Raw genomic sequence first — 25,777 nt, 5'->3', positions numbered from 1 at the left:
GGAGGCACATACATCAGGATGACTCCCCCAGGCTGAAGTGGCCCAAGCGAGGGCATGTCCTGAGAGTAGGGAAATAAAATAAGTGGGGTTCAGCTCATGGGGCTTGCTCAGTAACCACAGAGGGGGCTAAGTCAGCGGCCAACTGTGCCTTGGAAAGAGCAGCCTGAAGAGCTGCAGTAATTCCTTGCAGTTAAGACACAATCTGCTTTAAGGTTTGCTTATGTCTTCCAATGGCAGGACCTGGCTAGCTAGAGCAAATGTTATTTGTTGGCAATAGAGCCACTAACCAGTACCTAATAGATAGGGCCCAGGTGGGGAGAACAAACAGAAGAACATTCAAAACTTCAAAACTTTTGATCTCCAGGAGTCAGAATCAAACTTGGGATCAATTTAGTACAGAACAAACAGGGAGACCAAACAGAAGAAAAATAACAAATTAAAGATCACCAGAGTTGGACTCACAATCTCTATGTTGCAAAGAAAGCATGTTACCATTATACAGGCATGCTCCACTTAAGTATCCAGTAGCTCATTGCTCCTGATTACTTTGGAGTGGTCCTGTGCCAGAATTCCTGCACCAGAATTCCCTCTGGTGGCCAAAGACACAACACCAGGTTGGACTGTTATATACACATAATGAATTCAATTTAATCCTACTTTCTCTTCCAAAGGCATAAAATTAATTATGGGGAAAGTAATACATCTTGTTTGTGTTCATTACACCCACTATTTCACATGTGCTTTTAAATTACTACCAATTATATGTTATGGATGTGTCACTAAAGCAGGCTTAAATAAATTAGCTTGAATGGACACTAAATCTAGGGGGCATTTGACCATATGTAATCACTTGACACGAGTGTTACTGATAGGCTATGTGAATCTATGTGAAGACACCAGCTATGTGAAGACACCAGCCTCTATTTTATACTTGTAATTTTTTTTTATGTCTGCGGTTGGTGCTATTGTTTTTGGTTCCACAAAACTAAGCAATTTGTTAACAACAAATAATAACGTGGACTGCAAAGGTGGACCTGTCACTGATTGAGCAGCGGATGCAATAGCAGGTACAAGATGCAGTTTATTAGAAAAACCAAGCAGACAATCCAAAAGGTAATGCAGAATCGAATATCAAAAATGGGCAAAGATCAGGTGATGAACAAACAGAAACAAACTGAACTGGGCAAGGCAAAAACTCACAAAAATAATGGACAGAAAAAGGGTCAAAAGCAGTAGAATCAAACACAATATATAAGGCTTATATACTGTCAGAACACTTTTTTTTTTCAAAGAGAGCGAGGGATAAGCCCTACTAGCTCATTTATACTAGCCAGATCTAGTTATTACAATGTCACTGAACAGCAGTTTCATTAGGTGTATTTGTTTTTCTGCTTGTATACCCACATATATCTCGCAGCAGGATCATAACGGAACCTTCTCTCATCCCACAGCAGTTCTCCAGTAGGTTGAGATACTATACATACATAAAAAAGAGGTTACACTGGCAGAGTCTTAAAGGCATACATATTGCATCACACACTTCACATTAATGCACCTTGCGAAGGTCTCCTCCTTGGCAGTACTCCATGGCCAGCAGAGGCAGGTCATTAGTGGCTAATTTCTGCAGCTCCTCAGGCACCTCTCTTGCTGCGACCACATTTACATGATTCAACCTGAGAAAGGAGTCAATTAATTGGTAATAGGTAATTCATAATTAATAATAAATAAATAATAAATAATTAATAATAATAAATAATAAATAATTTGTTATTTAAACCCCTCATGTATCTTGTATGTGGAGAAGTATTGAGTGTTATCACCATACCAAATGTTTGTACCATGTTCCTCGTTTTGTTTCATGTTCTTTGATCTTGTTTCTTGTTCTCGATTCTTGCCTTGCCTAGTTTATGCCTGTTTGCCAATCGCCTGATGCATTGCCTGTTTTTGACCATGCTATATCATGATTTGGATTTGTCTGCCTGCCTCCCTTTATTAAAAGCTCTTATATAGATTTGCATCCGTCCTCACCTCTATAAAGTGGATTACGTGATAGTTTTGGGATGAATGACAATTTTGTTGGCTTTGTAACAATATGCACCACAGTTATCATCTGTAAAAATTGTCTCTATACACCACTGAAATTATTCTTATTATACTTATGTTATTACTGTTATCATAACACCCTGCTGTACATGTATAGCCTAAGTGAATCATAGCCACAGGTAAAGCGCCACAAACTCCTTTCACAATGTCACTGGCAGTTTCAACTATTATGTTTAACTGTTTAGCCTTCATGAAGTTTTCAATGTTCTTCCCTCATGGAGGGTGTTTAATGGGAAAATATCTTTTAGGTTTTAAAAATAAATAAATAAATAAACAAGTATTTTATTAGTTAAAAATATTATTGAAAATAATGTTGATATTTAGATAAACTGAGTTCATGGAGAGCCTTTATATTTTAATAAACCCTGGAATGTCAACAACATCAACATTTATTTTTCAACCTATTTTTGCTTAGGCAACTTGCAATTTATCTATTTGTGTTTTTGCTGAGAACAGAAAGGTGGAAAAAGTAAGTGTGTGTGTGTGTGTGTGTGTGTGTGTGTGTGTGTGTGTGTGTGTGTGTGTGTGTGTGTGTGTGTGTGTGTGTGTGTGTGAGAGAAAGAGAGAGAGAGAGAGAGAGATAAGTGGCCACTTTGGGTGTGGAAAAATGTTTGGACCTAAAGTGTGGATTTATGTGCTGGGTGTAACATTGAATCTGTGGTTTTAGACCAATTCTATGGGCAAACAGCTATAAATTATGACTGGGAACAAACTTACATAAAAATATTACAATAACAAACTTACATGAAAATGTTACAATAGGAAGGTATTGGCTATAGCTAATTATTGCAACTGCATAAGTGTGATGAAAACCTCAGTAGGATCTGGTTTTTAAAAAAATATATAAAATTTCAGATTTTGCATAACTATAAAATTAAGAAACAAAAATCAAAACATAACATAAAAATGAACCATATGACACAGGTGATGAATCAAATATATTAATATGGATCTTAAATCCATTTAACTTGCTCCATGCTGTTCCATTCAACATTTTCTTCCACAAATAGACGGAAAACAAAATAATGAGCCTTATAAAATACCGAATATGGTGGCTTCCAACATTTACAACCAACAGTGGTGGGGCCTGTAAATGTGATAATCTTCATTTTTTTTTTTTCCCTCTGCTTCTAAATCACATATATAACTGAAAATCAACTGAAGTTTTACATGGGTTCACAAATATAGAATTCATTTAAGTTATATTTATATGTTTGATGTAAATATAGAAACACTTGTATATACGATAGCAAAACAGCTACTGGGAAATCTGTCCACAAAATTGACATCTCAAAGCCAGATTTTCTTTGCAGGACTACAGGACTTAATAAAATAATCAGAAAGTTATAATCTAAAGAAAATGTCACTGTTGTAGATTATTGATGAATTTATTTAAAAGGCATGTTCTTGTGTCAGGTAAAAATATTATTGTCTTAATCGAGAGCATATTCATGCACACACATACATGAAGACACAAATATTCTCACCTCTTCATAATTTGGATCTCCAAACACCATCTTTCCTTATTCTTAGCACTCAGTTCTTGACGACACTGCTTTATAGCAATCTGATCACATGTGTCCTGTTCAAGCATTCATAAAAAAACACACACAGAGAAGCACAGAGAAACAAAGACAAAAACAAAAACAAAAGTAAATTGTTACAAAATATATACCAACCATATAATAGATTTATATGTTATGAAACTGTCCAGGGAGAGTAATATACAGAGTATAATAATTTTTAATTCGTATCACTGTTGTAACTGCTTCTGACAACAGCAACATAATGTTGCGTGGACATATATGAATTAATTGCTCGATATACTGTATCTGTCAGTGTTCAATAAATATCAATTTATTCCAGAATGAGTTCCTCTAAATAATTCTATTAGTAATGTACTGGAAAGAAAATTCAAGACCCAAAATCAAAATTCAAAACACTATCCACCACAACTAAAAGAAGTGTAGCAGATTTTTTTTCCTTCAAATTTTTCTCCCTAATTTATACATCTACCAATTTCCACCCACCAGCTAGCTAGTCATATGACAGCTATCAACTGTGCTTCTCCCGAGACACATGAAGCCAGCCAACCAGCATCTTTTGGAACTGTAGTTCATGCTGTTTCACGGGGTAGGAATATGTTAACTGCCCTCTTGTACATAAACAATGTCTCATTGCATTGCTTTATTAAATATAACATGCACATATGTTAAATATCAATTTTTATTTTTAGCGATTTTATATGATCATATGAAGGTTGTTAAGCCAACAAAATTTGAGCTCCTGAACTCTGTGCCAGTGGTTATATACTTTATTAGTCTGAAAATATTTAAAACTATATAAAGCCAGCTGCTCAAGACTATGCTGGGGAAAAGCTTTTTAAAATTTTCTTCTGCTTTAATGGACTGTTTATACTTTAATATTGCATTCTATGAAGTGGATGGGTGTGTGCAAGACTTTTTTTTATCCCACATCTGTCCTTTCCCAAAGGAAAATGTCCAACAGTATTTTTGTTGTCCTTTTAAGCTAAATCAAATAAAATAATAAAATACTTGCACTGTGGCAGAGTGAATTTGGTTGTGACCACAATGTAAACCCAAACAAGTCTGTAGAACTAAAAAAAATAAGTTTATACAGTGGTGCTTGAAAGTTAATTTTTTCCATATATTCCTGCATAAAAATGACCTAAAACATCATCAGATTTTCACACAAGTCTTCAAAGTAGATAAAGAGACCTCAATTAAACAAATGAGACAAAAATATTATACTTATTATTAACCTGTAATAATTGTGGGAGGGAGCAATACACTACAGCACTGATATCACTGTGAGGATGTGAGCAGTCAGTGTCAATGCATTGGGGAAAATAGCGAGCATAAATCTAAAATAACATAATAATAATAAGGTGTTTGTCAGATTTTCCTAACAAGCAACTATATTTTTCAAAACAAGACCGAAAAAATGCAACCTGTGACCCGTGATTTCAGAAAAAAAGAAGCCCAAAGTCAAGGTCTATAAGTGGACTTGGCAACTCTGATAAGTATAACTCAAACCATCAGATTCATCTGTGTAGAGGAACTGTGCCGAAGTACAACCCACGTTGGAAAAAAAAGAAAACAAAAGCCAACAACTCTGCAAGGGGGCATGGTGGCTTAGTGGCTAGCATGTTTGCCTCACACCTCCAGGGTTGAGGGTTCAATTCCTGCCGCAGCCCTGTTTGTGTGGAGTTTTCATGTTTTCCCCGTACTTTGGGGGTTTCCTCCGGTTTCCTTCCCCAGTCCAAAGACATGCACTGTAGGCTGACTGGCTTGTCCAAAAACGTGTCCATAGTGTGTGAATGTGAGTGTGATCGTGCCATGTAATGGATTGACACCCTGTCCAGGGTGTTCCCCGCCTTGTGCCTCATGCCCCCCTGAGATAGGCTCGAGGTTCCCAGCAACCCAGTAGGGATAAGCGGTACAGAAAATGGATGGATGGATGGAAAAACTCTGCAAGTAACTTGCAATGTTATGTTTCAAACAGAGATGGCGATAGAGAGGCAAAAGTTCAGTGCTGCATCTTTAAAGGGCAGGCAGACAAATCTAAATCATGAATCAAAATCAGCAAACCGAATACAGGCACAGGTCAGGTAATCAGAACACAGCAGAGATAATCAACATACACAAATGAGAAACCAGAACTAGGTCAATAACTTGGAGAATAACAACATGAAACAAAAGGTGCAAATAGGCTCAACATTACTCCACCCAGAACAAAGATACACGGGGGTTTGGAAGCACAAACTAATCAAAGAGCAAACAGAGACAGGTGCAAGCAATAAGGACACATGATGAGGACAACCAATGACAAAACATGGGTCGAGACAGGACATAAACCAAAACAAAACATATGTAGCGAGGTGTAGTAGATTTATAAATTGTGGCAATAATTTGACTAAAGTTAAAATGATCAGGAATGTGTTTCAGAGATACGATGTGAACTAAACCTGATCCTCTAATCTGTGTTAATTTAATCCATATTTCATAGTGAACAGTGTGGTGACATCATAAATATTGTATATGTTTAGGAAAAGAAGTGACTAGAACTCTCCAACAGCATGTCCCTCATCCTTCCTAGGTTTCGGCACCAGTGTAACAAACTTGTAAAGTCAGGCAAGGAGGAGGAACATCAACATAAACTTTAATAATAAACAATGTAAACCACAACAGAAACACAAAGTGCATGTGCATCTCTCTCGCTTCCACCGGCACTTCCCGCCGCTCCTTTATCGCTCTCTCACACTGATTAGCCAAATCTGGCTCCTCCCTCCTCCTCGCCACAATCACCCCATGTCAAGGTAAACGGGATGTGTTCGTGGTAATTCATAAGTTTTCACATTTTGTTGAAGCATATCCCACCAAAACAGGGACAGTTGTGCACACAGCAAAATCACTGGACAAAGATTTCTTCCCTCGCTGGGGAAATGCTGAATGCATTCATTCAGACCATGGAACTCATTTCTCTGCCAAAGTCCTGCAGGATGTCATGAGGATGCTAAATGTTCAATGGAAGCTTCACTGTCCATACAGGCCTCAATCTGGACAGGTTGAATGTCAAAACCAGACTTTGAAAAATCGATTGTCCAAGTTAGGGGGGGACACACTATTGTGCCAGGACAGTGGGTAATGGTTAAAAGCCACACCGCTTTTCTGTTAGAGGCAAAATGGAAAGGTCCTTTCAAGGTCCTCTTAGTCACTGATAGGGCAGTGTTGTGTCAGGGATGTAAGATGTTGATACATGTCTCACACTGTAAAGTGGTATTAACACCTAAATAGGGACAGTTTGGGTGGCTCTGAAAGGAGAGCTTTGAGAGGATCTGATGGTGTTTAGGCCACGGGGGTCAAACTTGAAGTGAAGATTCCCTTTCCCCAATATGTGATTAGCGCTTCATCCTCCTCTCAGTGGACAGGATCCACGTTAGGCAGGGAGATACAGTAAACCAGTACAGTGGTAATAAAACAAAAAACATCTAGTATAAATCAATGTTAAGTCCTGGAGAGAGAGAGGGAGTGAAAAAAATAGTTGTTTTCAGAGTCTGTTACAAGATACTGTCATCTTTGTGTGTGTGTGTTTTGCAGGAAAAAATGAGTGAGGCGTATCTGAAGTTGGTACAGGTGCTATGAGAGAACCAAGAGACTACTATTGGATACATTGGGTTCCCTCCCAGTTGGTCCCAATCTGCGCCTCAATGTTGTTCGCCATTTGTGCATGCCATGCTGAAGCAAGACCTATCCGTCCTCGCCATCATCACAACACAAGAGTCTAACTTTGATTCTATACTTCAAACAGACAATATCACTGACTACAAATTAGTCACAATAACTGGTTTCACATTGTACAATAATACATATGTGGCCACTGGGCCTCAAGGTTGTTTGGTCAGATATTTCAAAAAAGTTTTCAGCAGTTTCAATGGCAGATGCGAGTTTTGGCAGTGGAATGACATCTAGAGATTTGGAGAATCTGTCTATGGGCATGATTATGGTGTTGTTACTTTGCGAGGGGTGAAGATTGTTCACTTGCTAAATGGGACCATGGTTGCTGAGGAATGGGCAGAGGCATTAATTTTCCAGCAGGGAGTGCTCTGTGTACCTTGACTTGAGCACACTGTGAGCATGAAGTTATGAACCTGTTGATATCAGTCACCATATTAGGGACCCAGGATTTGTTGGTGAGGAGCTGCTAGGACTGTGGACACCTTGGTGAGCACTAAATGAGCACTAATCCAGCAGGCAAAATAACAAAGACCTGGGTATCAGCGGACACAAAATGGAGGGAGACAACAGAAGAAGTTTTTCTGCGGTGACAGTCAGGGTTCCCTCTAGTGGCCAAAGTCCAGACTTTTGTACTTTTCTTAGATTTAATGTTTCACTATTTTAAAAAATATTCACACACTGAAATAAGCTCAATTTACTTAATTGGATTTACTTAATTCAAAAGCATGCATCAGTTCCACGTGACTGCATTGAGTTACATTAACATAATTTGTTTTGGTACATAAAATATGATTTAATCATATATTTTCAATGATGCAAAGCATATTGATGGAATCGGATACAAACGTATTTCAAAACTTCTGAATTTTCCAGTAAGCACCATTTGGGCCATTATCCGCAAGTGGATCACTCTGTCATCAACCGGCCATGCACAGAAAATCCTCGCAAGATTTCTAACCAGGGAATTGGAAGAATAGCCCAAGAGCCAAGGACAACTCGGAAAGAGCTCCAGAAACAGTTGGAGGCAGCAGGTGCCATCATCACAGAGAAAACAATGTGCAATGCACTCCACTGCTCACGCTCACCCCGCAAGACTCCATTAATTCAATTCAATTTTAATTGTATAGCGCTTCTTACACTGGACATTGTCTCAAAGTAGCTTTACAGAAATATATAAACACAGGATTCAGATTTTAAGTATGTGGATTAACCACAATTGAACAAGCCAGTGACGATGGTGTCAAGGAAAAACTCCCTAAGATGATATGAGGAAGAAACCTTGAGAGGAGCCAGAGTCAGGATGGAACCCATCCTCATCTGGGTAACGACGGATAGTCGGAAAGTGAAAGTGCCTTATGGTTTGTACATGAAGTCTTTGTTGAACTAGTCCACTGTTCAAAGGAGACCTGAGTGCAAAACTGCATGTGGTAATTGCAGTCCCAAGGACATAGCAGCAACCGTAACCATAACCATAGTAGCAACCACAGTGAGAATGTCCATGTGGAATGGGAGTTACTAAACTTTACTAAAGAAAAGGCCGCAGCTCGTTTAAAGTTTGCTACACCTCATTTGGACAAGCCTATGAAATACTGGGAAAGTGTAGTCTGGTCAGATGAGAACTTTTTGGCTGTCATACTACACACCATGTTTGGAGAAGAAATGGCACTGCACATCATCCTAAAAACATTATACCAACAGTGAAGAGGTGGAAGCATCATGGTGTGGGGCTGTTTTTCATCGTATGGAACTGGCAGACTTCACATAATTGAAGGAACAATAAATGGAGCCCTTTACCAGGAGATTCTTGAGAAGAATCTGCTGTCATCCACCAGGTTGATGAAGATGAGACGTGGGTGGACCTTCCAGCAGGACAACAATCCAAAGTACACATCAAAGGAAACTCTCAATTTGTTTCAGAGAAAAAAAATCAAGGCGTTAGAATGGGCCAGTCAATCACCTGACTTGAATCCAATTGAACAAGATTTAAAGATAATATGTTTAGAAGAATGGGTCAAAATCACACCTGAATCCTGCAGCCGATAAATTTCTTCATACAGGAAGCATCATGAAGCTGTCATTACAGACAAAGGCTTTTCCACTAAGTATTAAATAAATTTCAATTAGTGTGTTTTTATACTTTTTCTGTGTCATTCCACTTTATTACACATAACTTAATTTATGGACTTTAATGTTTGGATTTCTTTATATGTGTGGATTTCTTGACCACAAAGTCTGGTAAAAATTTCATGTGGAAATATATTTACTAAAAAAAATGTTGACACATTCAATACTTATTTCCCCCACTATATAAATTATTACATTATGTATTTAACATCATTCTCTGATAGTGTCTGATAATTTGTTAACTTCACGTTTAATGTCATCATTTCTAGAAATCATTAAATATCCACAATAAAATATGAATTAAAAATAGCCTAATAATGGGCACAAATATTTTAGTAATACGGACATTGGAAAATCCAATAACACGTGACTGCATGAGTGTAATGCAGCGGATCATTTATGTGTTTTGTAAACACACACTTCATAGCGCGCTCTATAGCTATTCATGACATAATGTGTACGTAAATATTACTGATAGATCGATTAAAGTCAGAGTAAAGTTTTATTTAAATTTTTTCAGTTACACGTCTTATTTTAAGAGGTTTCAAATATTATTTTCAGTGCCACATGTAAATAAAATATTAATGTTGTCTCAACATGCCAAACAGAGTCATTGAGTAAACAGAGACTCAAAAATATGCTTTAGGAAGTTTCTTTTTTTGAGTTAGGGACAGCATTTTTACAGTTTAAAAATTACTGAAAATATCTTTTGTTCCTCAAAGAATTTACCCAAATTGCTCCTGCTTTAGGCCTGCCTAGGGTATCTACATCACATTCTCGCTTATTGTTCATTTCCCCCAATGACACCTTGATAGCTGTATGGATAAATGTTTCAAAGCAGTCCTGCAAGGCTACACTGGCCTCCTGAGTCCACCTCCTCACAATCCTTGTGGAGACAGGCTGCAGGAACATACTGAGATATTAACAAGAATAGGTTATGGTCTGATCTACCATGTGGGGGTAGGGTAGTATCTCTGCATGCGTCTTTAACATTTGTATACAAAAGGTCCAGTGTTCTGTTTTTCCGTGTAGTGCAGTCAACAAACTGGTGGAAAGTGGAATCCAGATTTACATGGAGAAAATTTCCAGTAATTACCACAAAAGCGTCAGGGTGTTTAGACTGTAACTTAGCAACAATAGCGTGTAGAATGTCACATTCCACTTCCTTGTCAGCTGACAGTGGTTACACAACCTTTCATTCACAAAAACTGAAATCCCTCCACCTTTCTTCTTACCGCTCAGCGTAATGTGTCTGTCCACCCTAATAATCCTGAAGCCGGGTATGCAGGCACTGTGGTATGGGAAGTATATCATGTGAAGCACAAAATACTTCTCTCCCAGTACACCCTCTGGGTCCTAATCAGTACACACAACTCGTCAATCTTATTTCCCAAAGACCTAATTTCAGAGAACCACACTTTGCAATTTATGCTGATAATGCTGTTTTCTCATCTTTTCCTCGGCAGTGCTGTCTAGTCATAGTGTTTTGACATATTTTTTTTAAAAATAGGCTTGGGTTAGAAATATCTTAACGTAAAAATTGGGTTTTTCTCCTTGGTGGATTGCGGTGTCATTGTTTGGTGGTAAATTCTGCTTAAGACAAGGAATGTGTGACAAAATTTGTTTTACCTTCCTGGTCATTGTCTTTAGTACATTATGCCACGTTAAACCTTTAGATTGATCTGCTGTGTTAATCTTGTCGAAACGAAATTACTCACGAAAATGTTCATTAACAAAGGTTTTTTTCTAAACGATAACGAAAACCAGACAAAAGTGTGCATCATGACTATAATTATTCGTTTTTAATTTAAACATACTGTTGATGAATATATGAACAAAGAAAATAAAAAAGAAAGATTAACAATTAACAACACACTATGTTTCATGAAGAATAATCTAGAAAGAATTGTTTCAAATAATGCACTCAGTCAATAATTTTTGGGATTAACCGTTAATTCTATAAGATATTAATCAGATTCATCCCAGATAGCAACAGAGTCTGGGCCAAATCTGTCTTAAATTTGGCACTTCTGGCTTGACTCTGGCATTGTTTTTTTCAGTCTTGTGTCAAACAGCATTAGGGTGAGCTCTGATGTGAGTCTTGCCAATCAAAAGAAACAAAAAGCCAAATGCATTTGTTTGGCTGAGTCCTGACTGAGTTTGGTCAGCCAGAAAAATAAAATAGTTGGCTGAGATCTGGGTTGGTTTTGTTTAGCCAAAGAGTTTTTTTTAAAAAAAACAACAACAACAACAACAAAAAAAAAATATCTCTGGCATGAATGTGGTAAACAGTAAACCAGCCTCGTCTTAGATGTGTGTCTAGAGGTGTTAAGTGGTTCATTTTTAGTTTATGCATCATTCTAAAGTTTATTGTGTCAAAAGAAAAAATATATATACATTATATATATATATATATATATATATATATATATATATATATATATATATATATATATATATATAATACCGATTGTTCTGCCTTTTATGCCTTCTTATAAATTAATAATTCATTTAAAATAATTATGAAAGAAATACAAATAAAAACTTTATTCTCTCCATTTCAACAAGTTGTTTCACAGTAACTGGTCTCATAAACAGAAAACACATTACTCAAGTTAACATTAACACATTTAACTAGTTTCTGAAGATTAAAGTAAGATTTCTCAACTTATTGAATCTTATTAATTCATATTAACATTGACTGAATTCTCTAAAAAAATCCTTCTATATGGCACACATTCACTCACCACAAACAAAAGCATTTCTGCTTCATCATTGAACATCAAACTGGTAATATATAATATCAACTTTTTTTAAAAACTTCTGCTTAACTGCTGCTCACTTCTGGTGTAAAATTTTGGCAATGCAGAGCTTATAAACTGTGGTTTTGTCATCCTTCCACACAAGAGACATCATCTTTACACAGAGCACGAAATCAATGTGTTTTCCTGCCCTCTTCTGATTGGCAGGATATAATCGGCCCTGATTATTGGATGTTTTTAGACTATCGGCCGACAGACGATAGCGGGAAAAATAGCCTTTATCGGCCGATACATCTGTGCATCTCTAGTAATTTTTGTACATTTTCAGCACATTTTAACAATACAGTGTTAATACTGATAACCATGATAGTTTGGTTACAATAATTGTGATGTGAAATTTTCATACTGTTACATCTCTCGTCAGCCGGCTTCTTTTTTTGTGGCAAAAAAGTGGATGGTCTTCAGCAATGTATTGACCATAGAGGGATGAACCAGTGCACTGTCAAATATAGGTACCCTCTACCATTAGTGCCCGCCACTCTCAAGCAACTCATATCAACCCGATTCTTCACCAAACACGATATCTGAAGCGCCTACAATTTGGTATGTATATGCAAAGGGGACGAGTGGAAGATGGTTTCAGCACCGGGCTCTCTAGCGCCCCTTCAGTTTTTCAATGCCTGGTGAACGATGTTCTGAGAGACATGCTGGGAAAATTTGTGACTGCATACATTGATGATATCTTGATCTACTCCCCTTCCTATGAAACACACATCCATCATGTCTGCAAGGTTCTACAGAAGCTCCTACAATAACAACTTTAAGTTAAAGGGGAGAGATGCAAATTTCACAAGACCACAGTCTCATTTCTTGACTACATAATCAATGCAGAGGGGGTTTCCCTGGACCAGGCAAAACTCACTGTGGTTCTTGAATGGACCACACCATGTACTGTAAAGGATTTACAGAGATTTCAAGGCTTTGTGAACTTTTATAGACATTTTATCAGGGGGTTTAGAGTCATTGCCCAACCCCTGACCCAAGAATCCAGCTGCTAAACAAGCCATGGTCAAATTAAAAACTGCCTTCACCACTGCTCCCATTCTTAAACATCCTGACCCATCCAAGCCCTTCACTGTGGAGTTGGATGCCTCCGAGAAAGGAGTGGGAGCTATCCTCTTCGTAGAGAAGCCTAAACTCCACCCCATCGCCTTCTTTTCAAAGGAACACTCTTCGGATGAGAGAAACTAGGATGTGGGGAACAGAGAATTGCTGGCAGTTAAATTAGCAGGAGGAATGGGAGTAGCACACCAAATTGTGATCTACACCAATCACAAAAATATTTTTGAACAGCTAAACACCTAAACCCACGACAAGCCCGTTGGTCCCTCTTCTTTGCCCAATTTCACTTTACTCTTTCCCTATTGCCCAGGTTCAAAGAATACCAAAACAGATGCATTGACACACCTCCACACCCTTGAAAACAGTGATGAGGTATTCTAGGTAGACCTAGAAAAGTTAAGGCTCCCAGAGTGAGCCTTTTGAAGGGGGGCTCTGTCGTATCACAGCCTTACACGGACTCAACTTCCCAGCAAGCACAGTGGCCTAAAAATATGGCCACCACAGACTCCAATACCCAGAACATACACAGCTTCCTCACTTGCAATCACCTAGCTTCTAACACAGCACACCTGGGTTCAATCAGGCTCAAACTCACACACACCTTATAAAACGGATTTGAGTCAGTATACTTTTTGCAAAGTATATGCTCACATACCTTGTGTTCTGTTGTTACCAAGCCTTATAGATCGTGATTGATTCTACTGTTTTTGACACTTTTCCTGTCCAGTGTTTTTGTGAGTTTTTGCCTTGCCCAGTTCAGTTCAGTTTGTTTGTACATTGCCTGACCCTTTGCCTGGTTTTTGATATACGATTCTGCATTACCCTTTGGATTGTCTGCTTGTTTTTTTCTAATAAACTGCATCTTTTAGCTGCGATTGCACCAGCTTCTACTGAATTTGTGACAGTTAATAAATTGTAGTGATGGAAAGTTCGGATCATTGTACTGACACGTGTCTTTGAATCTTGTCTTTGAATCTTGTTCAGAAACATGAACAAATCTTTTTTCAAGTCATTTCGTTCATTTCAACAGAATACAATCTCTCTCTCTCTCTCTGTCTGTGTGTGTACAGAAACAAATCACTCTTTGAGACATGTTGTTCCAGAGTAAAGATTTGTTCAAAATGAATGAATCATTCATGAACGCCACATCACTAGTAAATTGTTGCCATATGACAGCAGTGTGCAATGGTGTAAAGTATCATATAGTAAAAAATAGCAATTCAAATTATTGTATTTTCCAGACTCTATGTTGCAAAGGAATTTTTTTGGTCACCTAGTAAGCATGTATAAGTAGAAGGAATTACAGTTGTAAAAGGTATGTGGATGTACAGTACTATGCAAAAGTTTTAGGTGCCCTATTTTTTTTTTAAGTACAAACTTTGTTATAGATTATTATATGACTTCTACATTATCAAATCAGTACAAAAAACATTTTAGATTCCCAAACATTAGTTTTGTAGCACAAAATTAAATGTTACAGAAAATGTTTGAATGTCATTAAAGACAGCAGCATATTATGTAAGAGACCACTTTTCAGACAAAAACACACAATGAAGGTTGGGTTTTGCTGCAAAAATATGAAGCAAGTGTGACAGTCAAAGTCTCCAGAAGAACTGTGGCTGATTCTGCAAGATGCTCAGTAAAACTTATCAGCTCATTTCCTTGTAAAACTGCACAAATTGTACTGGAAAGTATTATTATTATTTTTATTAATTTTTTTGTCACACAAAATATTGACTTTGTTTCGTTTACTGCTTTTTATTTTTATTTGTTTTTTAAATGTAGAAACATTTAACTTCATTATTTTGAAGGTATCTTTGCTCTACAGCATTTCTTTGCATGTGTCTATTTTTTTTGCACAGCAGTGTATTTACTCACTCAAAAATACATATAAAATTAAATCCAAACATATTTTGGATAAAGTATCTTTTTAATTCTTTCTCTTGAATTCTTAATTCTTCCTCTTGAATCATAAAATTTAGATAAGATATATACGTAAATAATATAAAACACAATGTCTGAAATTACAACAGCTTTTCTTATTTTGAATGTGAAAAAATGTAAATATACTATTAGAAAAACCTAGTGTCTTTTTTGCTTCATACATGACTGCACATACCACAGTTCATTACTGCATGTTTTTGCCACATGGCAACAATTACATTTTACCATTTAAGAGAATACTCACAATATATAAACTTGTTTAAATGACAAAAATAATGCTAACTTATCTCAGATAGTGCATCACTTTTTTCCTTTAAGTAGTTTTGCCTAAATATTGAAAAATTAATAAAATTTTGAGATCCCTCCAATGATCACCTTCACCATGATATGTGATTGCAGAAAAGGTTATCTGATATGGAATTTTTGTCAAAGTTAAGACCCCTTTTTTCCAGCTGCATAGGAAAATGGTATTTTTGTATTATTGCCTATCAAAAATTCTTTTAGATAAACTAATTGTTGCCATATGGCAAGACCATGCAGTTAAGGGTTATAAAACATCTGGCTACTCTCTTTAAGGGTGAATAATTCTGGTATGCATGTAGTCCTGGAATGTATGTAGCATTCAGTGTGTTTTTGTGTAAAATGATTTCAGCCAAATTGGGCCTTGAAACTGGGCCCTGTTACAAAATATAGCTCAAAGGACGAGAAACAAAGTGCGCTATACCTTGTTCTGCCAGCGGGTAACATTGCCAAAGCCACCAGTCCCAAGACTCTCCTTAAGTTCCCAGGGGCCACAGTTCTGGGGCTGCATAGGGGGGGCACGGCTCATTGTGACTGCGAACTATCAACCATGCAGAGAAGTGTGCAAAAATACAACTTCATTTAAATGCAACAATGCAATAAAAACATTATGGTCAGTTATTCAGTTGTTAAAGTACTTATGCTGTACCATTTACCACTTCATAAACACTGAAAACACTGAAATTTAAATCACAAATTAGATATAATAAAGTTTACATTTACATGTTTTATAATGACAGATGCTATACTTATTAAATTGTTGTTGTTTTTTCAAAGAATGGGAAGTTAAGATACATTTCAAATAAAGCTGAGTGAAGTACATGGATGCAGAGTTTTTGGGCCCAGATATTCATGAAGGGGACTCATGAAAATGACACCAATCAGTAGGACCTCAAACGAGTGTTTACATAACAAAAGAAATAATAACAGAAATGAGAAAATGGCTTTTTTTCATTTATTTTCAAAATGAGAGAAACAAATACTAAACCCAAATTCCTGTTATTTTTTTCTTGGTTACAAAAAAATCATACAGATTGATTATTTCCTTGGTACCACTGGGTGGCCTTAAATGCTAATGGAATCTCTGTGCTTATTTTATATGACCACTTGTTTTTCCCCAAACTGCATCCACTTTCTTGCATTCGTGGGCTGCTATGGGTATTTCTTTTAAACTGTGTTCATTTGCTTATACATAGATATAAAAAGCAAGAGAATTGTGTGGAAATTGTGTGGTTTCGTTGCATAATACATTGTACCGTTCATATTTATTTAAAGATTTTCACTAGGCTACTTTTAATACGTAGCATTAGCACCTGGACCTCATTTATAACGCTGCATAAAAAATGGTTCTCAGTTGTTTCTTATGCATAAAATTAAGAATTGTCTTTCACACAATAAAGTTGGGATTGTGCATAGTCAGGTCACACAAGTGTAAGTAATAATGCCAATTGTTCATAGCCACCATGCATGTTTGTCACTGATTATTTGAATATGAACATGCCTAACATTTTAACCAAATATTTAAATTATGTGAATACACTGCATGATATTTCTAGTATTTCTAGCTAGAATACAAACTTGTGCCATAATCATGGAAAAAGCTTTGTGTGCGTGTTAAGTGTGTCTTGTATCTAATGTAAAGGCCACCATGTAAATTAACACTGGACCATTTAGGACAGCATGCCACTGTAGTGCTCGCTAGTGCTGTGTGATACTTTTTTCAGATTTGATTGAACAGGGCTGGCAGTAATCAGGCCTGGTTGCATCTAATCCAGCTGTACCCCATTATGAACGCAGTTTCATAGATTTGGGGAATTCGTAACTACAGAGGCAAATACATTTTCACATAAGCCAAGTTGAAATTGGATAACTTTTTTGCTTTATTAAATAACATTATCATTTAAAAACTGTATTTTATGTTTACTCAGGTTGCCTTTGTTTTATCTTAGATTTTGTTTTAATTTGAAAAACAACTGAGTATGAGATATACACAAAAACAGAAGAAATCAGAATGGGCAAATACTTATCACAGGAATTTGTTGCCTTTTTTGACATATTGGGACATTGGGACATGCATATGGAGGACCAAACCTGCAAAAATTTAAAATAAATAGATTGATAGATAAATAAATAAATGTAATAACAGGAAAATAAACAAAGGAATAAATGATTTAATAAAATAAATATAACTCAACTCATTTTAAATTAAATTTAATCCTAAATTTATTTTTGTATTATATTTTTCCTTCATTTATTATTTTCTGTATTCATTTTTTAATTTCTTTTTATTCTTTTTAATTTTTATTTATTCTTTTATTTATTCTTTCCATTTATTTTTATATTTAGTTATTTATTCATTTATTTTTATACACTGGGGAAATAAGTATTGAATGCGTCAACATTTTTTTCAGCAAATATATTTCCAATGAGACTATTCACATGAAATTTTTACCAGACATCAGTACTTATTTATTTATTATAATATTTATTTATTTTTAATTTCTGCAGGTTTGGTCCCCAGTACAAACAAACATTTGATCCTCTTTGAGGGTGATACACTATAAAATGAGATTAAATTGACATTTTTCACAATTTAAATGAACTAAAAACAGATCAGTCACATGTAAAAAGTAAGTTCACCCCTACATTTATCACATCATCAAATCCATAAAATTAGAATCAGGTGTTCAAGATTGGCTGCCAGTGATTAGAACCTGCTTAGGGAGCACAGCTGGAACTTATTTAAACCTCTCACATAGTGTCTGGTGTTCCCTTTGCTATTGAGCTGTGTGGTGTCATCATGCCAAGATCTAAAGAGTTCTATAAGGCCTTAAGAAAAACGGTTGTAGATGCCTATGAGTCTGACAAGGGATATAAAAAGATCTCCAAATTATTTAAAATACATATATAAATAAATATCTATCCCAAAGGATGGGAGGAACATGCAAACTCCGTGCACACAGGACAGAGGCAGGAATCAAACCCCCAAACCTGGAGGTATGAGGCACATGTGCCAACCACTAAGCCACCATATAGTCAGGTCCATAAGTATTTGGACTGTGACAATTTTTGTAACCACTACAATGGATGTGAAATGAAGCAGTTAAGATGTTATTGAAGTATAGACTTTCAGCTTTAATTCAAGGGGTTTCACAAAAAATATTGCATTAACCATTTAGGAATTACAGGAATACATTTTTTACAGACCCATTTCATTTTCACAGGCTCAAAAATAATTGGACGGATGACAGTTAAGCAGTTTCATGGCCAGGTTTGGCCCGTTTCCTTGTTAAATTTATGATAAATCGATAAAGTAGAGAGATAAAAGGTCTGGAGTTGATTCCAAGTCTTGAATTCGCATTTTTGGTAGTTGTTCATGGGAACTCTCAATATGCGGTCCAAATAGGTGTCTATGCAAGTAAACGAGGCCATCATTAGGCTGAAAAAACAAAACAGACCTACCAGAGAGACAACAGAAACTTTAGAAGTGGCCAAATCAACAATAAGATATATTCTTAAAAAGAGAGAATGCACTACACCAAAAGGCCTGGAAGGTCACGTAAGACAACTAAAGTGGACGAATGCAGAATTCTTTCCCAGTTGAAGAAAAACTGCTTCACAATATCTAGTCAAGAACACTCTGGAGTAGGTACGCAAATCTTTTGATGTCTATCAACTATATATTTATAATATATAGTGGAGGAAATAAGTATTGAACACATCAACATGTTTTGCAGTAAATATATTTCCAATGATGTTATTCACATGAAATTTTTGCCAGACTTTGGTATTAACTCAAGAAATCCACACATGTAAAGAAATCCAAACATCAAAGTCCATAAATAAAGTTATGTGTATTAAAGTGGAATGACACAGGAAAAAAAGTATTGAACACACTAGGAAAAAGCAGTTCTCCAAGGCAAGGTAAGGCAAAGAACCAACTGAAATCCATAAGTAATTATACCTCATATCTGTGCAAATTAATATCAGCTGGGTTGGTAAATTGATGGTCTATAAAAAGACTTTTCATTACCAAGGTGTCACACAAGAAACATCTCATGAGGGGTCAAAGCAAAGAGCTCTCCCAAGACCTTCACAACCTTACTGTTGCAAAACATATTGATGGAATCAGATACAGACATATTTCAAAACTTCTGAATCTTCCAGTAAGCACCATTGGGGTCATTATCCTCAAGTGGAAGCAGCATCACTCCATCATCAACCAGCCACGCACAGGAGCTCCTCGCAAGATTTCTGACAGGACAGTCAGAAGAGTAGCCCAAAAGCCAAGGACCACTCGGAAAAAGCTCCAGAACACTTGGAGGCAGCAGGTGCCATAGTCACAGAGAGAACAATAGGGAATGCATTCCACTGCTCATGCTCACCCCGCAAGACTCCATTAATAAAAAAGAAATGTCGAAGCTCAACTCATTTGGACAAGCCTATGAAATACCGGGAGAGTGTAGTCTGGTCAGACAAGAGCAAAATTGAACTTTTGGGCTGTCATACTGCAGACCATGTTTGGAGAAGAAATGGCACTGCACATCACCCTTAAAACATTATACCAACAGTGAAGTTTGGAGGTGGAAGCATCATGGTGTGGGGCTGTTTTTCATTGTATGATACTGGCAGACTTCATATAATTGAAGGAATGATGAATGGAGCCCTTTACTGGAAGATTCTTTCGAAGAATATGCTGACATCCACCAGGATGATGAAGATGAGACATGGGTGGACCTTCCAGCAGGACAACGATCCAAAGTGTACAGCAAAGGAAACTCTCAGTTGGTTTCACAGAAAAAAATCAAGGCGTTAGAATGGCCCAGTCAGTCACGTGACATGAATCCAATTGAACAAGATTTAAAGACAATATGTTTAGAAGAATGGGCCAAAATCACACCTGAATACTGCGGCCGATTAATTTCTTCATACAGGAAGCATTTTGAAGCTGTCATTACAAACAAAGGCTTCTCCACCAAGTATTAAATAAGTTTCAGTTAGCATGTTCAATACATTTTTCCTGTGTCATTCCTGTTTATTACACATAACTTCATTTATGGACTTTGATGTTTGGATTTCTTTATATGTGTGGATTTCTTGAGTTAATACCAAAGTCTGGTGAAAATTTCATGTGAATCGCCTCATTGGAAATATATTTACTGAAAAAATGTTGACGCGTTCAATACTTATTTCCCCCACTGTATGTTTAGGCCATCTAAATTGTGATTAATTTGAGAAAATAATAACAACAATAATAATAATAATAATAATAATAATAATAAAGGAGCCGATCCAATAGGGCCTTGCACCAGCAGTGCTCGGGCCCTAATAATTTAAGCTGCAACCTGTGTTGAATGGGCCCTCGGACCCAGGTGCACGTTAGGGCTGCTCTGCCAGGGGAATGCCATTTCATTAAAAAAAAAAAAAAAACACTTTTTAGCACTTGTATGAGTTTACGAGTGTATCACGATGTAAAACATGTAATTTCCTGTTGGCAGTGGGTGGCGCTATGACTATAACTGAACATTGGCATGTAGATGTATTCAGGCCAGGATTCGTATCAAATATGTGAAGTTTGGTACAGATTGAACACGTTGACTTTAAACTGAAATCACAGTACCGCAAGTGGTTATGGATTATTTAAACCTGAGTTCACAGAGTCTCTGATGTTAAGGTGTAACCAGCATGACGTTGTTCAAGACTCAGATTAGAGTAGGGATGTTATGATACCAAAAATCTAGAAGTCTGTACCAATACCACCAAAAGTATATGATACTCGATGCCAAAATCGATACCACAGTGTGGTATAAAATTTTTTTTTAAATAATTTTAAACTCTCCTAGAGGACATCCTCCTCTGGCTTATACTGGCAAAAAGAGATAGACCGAGAGGGGGATATTTTAGTTATCAACCACTGTCTGAAAATGACTAATAAAACAGTGGAGGCTACAAGTGCTAAGGTGCACTCCTAAACATGCACACACACACACACACACACCCCTTAAACTCTGAATGCAAGCATTAGTTTAAATTCACTGATATGGTGGCAGGCCAAAAAGGTTTATTAAAGCCATTAACATTTCAATAATTATTTGTGACATTTCCCACTTCCCCTTTTGAACAGTTTACGGGACTATTCCGGCGTGTCTTCAATCACACTCCCAATGGCAAGGAAACGGGTGAGGAGCTCCTGACTATTTCTCATGGCTCACGATTGGAGGCGGATGCAAGTGCACATAAGTTTTAATAAAGACCAAAACAAAACACAAAAACACACTATGACCTTGTGACAAAACATTAAGGCAAAGAATACACATAAACCAAAGACCTAAACACAGCAACAAAGACAAAGTCACTCAAACCAATGTTAAAAAGTCACTCAAACCAGTGTTAAAAATTTGAACAATGATGACATTCATGCTCATGCCAAATTTCATGACTATCAAACCAACTGTCCCCTTACCATTAAAACCTTTGAACCTGATTTAGTGTTGTGTGTCAAACAAATCTTTTGCCCACCATTGTAACCTCGTTTAAGATATCCACTATTCCTTCACAATTTATAATCACATATGTCTGGAGTTTATAATAATTAAATTTCAAGTGAATCTGATTATCTTTGGAGAAGGAGTAAGAAAGAAACACAAAACTTTCAAAATGGCCAACTTCCTGTTGGGCGGCACTAATACAAGCCAATGGGAAATATGTCCAAAATGATGTGGACAAAGTCCCCAACAAAATTTTTTATATCAGACGAACTTTGTGGCAACCACAACAATAAACTCATTCAGAAATGTTAGGGGGTGCTATGGAGTCAACTGGCCAAAACCTAAAAGAAATGACCAAAAATTTAAAAATTTGGGCAAAGTGTGATGAGTATGCCAAATTTCCCTGACTTTTCGTGAACTACAAGGGTGACAAATTTGCGTTCAAAAATTAGGCCACCTAGCTATGGAGCTCAGGAGGCACACCGATGCTAAACTGTAATGTCAAGTGAAAAGTTGTCCTAACAGAAATAGAAATGCAAAGTTTCATTCATTTTCAGCTATTGTAAAAGCCTCTCAAAACACAGTGGGAATGTTTGAAAACCCCACATTCCAGCCAGCATGGCCGACTTCCTATTGGGCAGAGGTAGATACAACCAAGTGAAGCTTGTCGCACTTATAAGTGCAACGGTCATACCAAATCTTGTGTCCCTCCGAGAAAATTCATCAAATTCCATTCCACTGTTTGGGGGCGCTCTGGAGCTGCTAAACCACAGCCATGCCTATTTACTACATTGTGTTTTCATTTTTGCCAGGTACGGTGCGTATGCTGAATTTCATTCATTTTGAAGCATCACAAATGGCTTCACAAATAAAATTGCTAAATAAAATAATAATAATGATAATAATAATAATAATAATAATAATAATAATAAACACCAAAAACAATAGGGCTTTGCACCTCCGGTGCTCAGGCCCTAATAATAATCCTTAGGAAAACAATAGGGCCCATGCACTGAAAGCCCTAATAAATGGAGCAGATCCAATAGGGCCTCACACCATCAGTGCTCAGGCCCTAACAATAATCTAGATATTTAAGGTTCGTCATGACAAACTTTGATGTTGGCTTGATAAAGCCAGTCTGAAACTTTAAAATAGTTAACAGTTTGAAATCTGAAGCTAATGTGCAGCCAATACATCTAAAGTTGGATAGATACCTAGGGTTCCAATACTTTTAGAGTTGCACAGATAGAGTGCCAATACTTTTAAAGTTGGACCGATGGGGTGCCAATACATTTAGAGCTGAATTGCTAGATAAGGTGTCAATACTTGTAGAGAGAGAGAGAGAGGGAGAGGGATGAACTGAGAGTCTGTGTTAGGTACATTGACAGAGTGAGAGGGAGAGAGGAGGGGCTTCAGGCTGTGTGCACACAGGTGTGTGTGAGTTTTGACAGTTGGAGCCAGTCTCTGAACATTCCGTCAATGAAAGTGAATGGGAGTTTGGGGGATTTTTCCATCATCGCTATGGGAATACCGGGAGTCTGATTGGTTTATTAAAATAGAAACAAAACTGCATGACCAGTTTGATCAGCCTGAAAGACTGTCCTGAGTTTGGTGGAAGTAGCTTTAAAGCTCATGGAAGTAACCTGGGAGGAGTAGCAATTGAAAATTTTGGATCTCAAAAGAATAATAATAAGCTCATAAAGCAAAACAGTATGTTGGTTTTCTCAAGCCAACATAATAATAATAATAATAATAATAATAATAATAATAATAATAATAATAATAACGTAAATATTTTTATATGGCTTGTTCCAAACACATTACATGTTAGGTTTTATATTGTATACATGTTTTACGCTATACTAGCTTCACTGTAATACACATATTCTGTCCGCGGAAGAAATATCCTTAGCAGATCAACAAAATGGCGAACTCAGGGGGACTCTTATTTTAAGGGGTTTGTTGAAAGATATGCGGTCGGAAAAGACCACTATGATATCAGCATTTTAAACTCACCCAGCAGTGCCAGAGAAATAGTCAACTTTTATGCTGGTTTTGTAACCAGAACAAAAAAAAAGAGAATTGGCGCTGAATATTTTTGTCATGTCTCATATAATAATAACAACAACAACAACAACAATAATGAACAAAAAAGCCGTTTTCTGATATATGCTATTTCCGACTTAATCAAAGAAACAAACTATTAAAATGTTATCTGATGTTCTTATGTTAAAAGAAATCCTGTCATCACTTTCGTCCTTTGCTACATATAGCTAGATTCACTATCGGTACGTTTTCTTCTGAACAGATCAAAAGTAAGCTATAACTACTGAATAAGCAAGATAACTACTGAATACGTCACTCAATTTCCAGCTTGTAAGAAATTTATTTTCGGTGAGACAGCATATGTAACCGACAAAATCTCGCCAGCATATTTAAGATACTTATTTAACTAAGGATCAAGCAAACAAAGTGGATCTTTACCTTCACAACTGAATCGCTTCCCTTCACAAGGATTTGTACACGAGTACCAGTGAACGAACCTGTATTTAACACGTTACTCTTTGCGATTTTCTTTTTCTTTTTTATTTGTAAGCGTTATACTATACATCGTGTTTCGCTCCACTTCCTGAAACTGACAAACTGAAAAGTCACTTCCCGTAAGTGAAGAACGCCTTCTGTAGTTTACCAGGGAGAAAGATCAATCGCCGAGGCTGTTTTAGTGAATATACAATATTTAAACTTATTTTTTTTATACATAAATAAATAAATAAATAAATAAATAAAGTTAACACATTTCTCAACGCAAATGCAACAACTAGTGTGAATACATAAACGTTACATAAATGTTTTTTATTTCACTATTTTATACATAATTTTATATATTTTAATCTTCTTATTCAAATATTGTGACTAAGACCAAATATGTAAAGGTGTTTGATTTGGCAGAGTCGAATAGCCTACAGTATTAACAAGTATGACAATGGCCTACAGCTGTATATTTTCTCTGTAAACTGTTTTTACACTATAGAACAAACCTAGTGTTTTTCAGATGTTAATATGTAATTTATTCATCTTCAGTAGTTGCTTTACCCTGCTAAGAGAACACAGGGGGTAGGGCAGGAATTTATCCTGGAGCGGATGCCAGTTCACACATTCACAGACTCACCATAGTGGCAAATTAGCAAAGCCAGTCCACCTATAGAACATGCTTTTTGGAGGTGGGAAGAACCCAGAGGAAAGCCATGTGGACATGGGGAGAACATATGAAACTCCACACAGACAGTAAACCAAGCTACATGCTGTGCCACCCTACCGTGCCCCTCCCCAGTATTTATGTGCAAATGTAAAATAGGCATGAAAGCTTTAAAGTGTGAATTCCTGCTACATACTGAATACTCAAAGCAATTTTAACATTCCCCTCTCTGCCTTCTCTTCCATACATGCCCATGTGTTCATTTCCTGTGTAGTGGTGAGTGTTTCCTGGTGTTACACCCTAGGCACTGACAGATATACACACAGCTAGCATGCATGTCTCTGCTTCAGTATATTATCTATGAAATGTTGCTCACTAAAAAGAAATTTCCACAGTATTGTTATAGAACTCCAGGGGTCCATAACTAGCTCAACATTCCGATGAAAATGTCTTGAACTCTGGTTCCAGGTCGATTGTAAC

The 25,777-nt window shown here is 36.7% G+C and overlaps 1 protein-coding gene and 1 long non-coding RNA gene across 4 annotated transcripts in view; one reads left to right on the top strand and one right to left on the bottom strand.

Annotated features, from left to right (window-relative positions):
- ikbkb (inhibitor of nuclear factor kappa B kinase subunit beta) overlaps positions 1-24,758 on the bottom strand; it is a 67,342-nt gene extending 42,584 nt beyond the window's left edge. The window contains exons 1-5 of one of the 3 annotated variants that reach the window (XM_017468247.2): positions 24,586-24,758; positions 16,038-16,154; positions 3,591-3,685; positions 1,556-1,673; positions 1,405-1,474 (exon numbers count right to left, since the gene is read on the bottom strand). In XM_017468247.2, the coding sequence (XP_017323736.1) occupies positions 1,405-1,474; positions 1,556-1,673; positions 3,591-3,685; positions 16,038-16,142 (388 nt within the window). In that variant the 5' untranslated portion in view covers positions 16,143-16,154; positions 24,586-24,758. Of the gene's footprint in view, positions 1-1,404; positions 1,475-1,555; positions 1,674-3,590; positions 3,686-9,155; positions 9,328-16,037; positions 16,155-24,585 lie in introns of those variants that run through there. The other 2 variants (XM_053680242.1, XM_053680243.1) reach the window with 2 other exon arrangements.
- On the top strand, positions 18,399-22,097 carry LOC108265676 (uncharacterized). Its single transcript, XR_001812734.2, has 2 exons — positions 18,399-18,610; positions 21,738-22,097. It is a non-coding gene; the product is annotated as an uncharacterized LOC108265676 (long non-coding RNA).
- Positions 24,759-25,777: the final 1,019 nt, after the last annotated feature.

The sequence above is a fragment of the Ictalurus punctatus genome, chromosome 5 (genome assembly GCF_001660625.3).
Source record: "Ictalurus punctatus breed USDA103 chromosome 5, Coco_2.0, whole genome shotgun sequence".
NCBI lineage: Eukaryota > Metazoa > Chordata > Actinopteri > Siluriformes > Ictaluridae > Ictalurus > Ictalurus punctatus.
The sequence above is the reverse complement of the archived record's forward strand: the minus strand, read 5'-3'. Positions and strand labels throughout refer to the sequence as shown.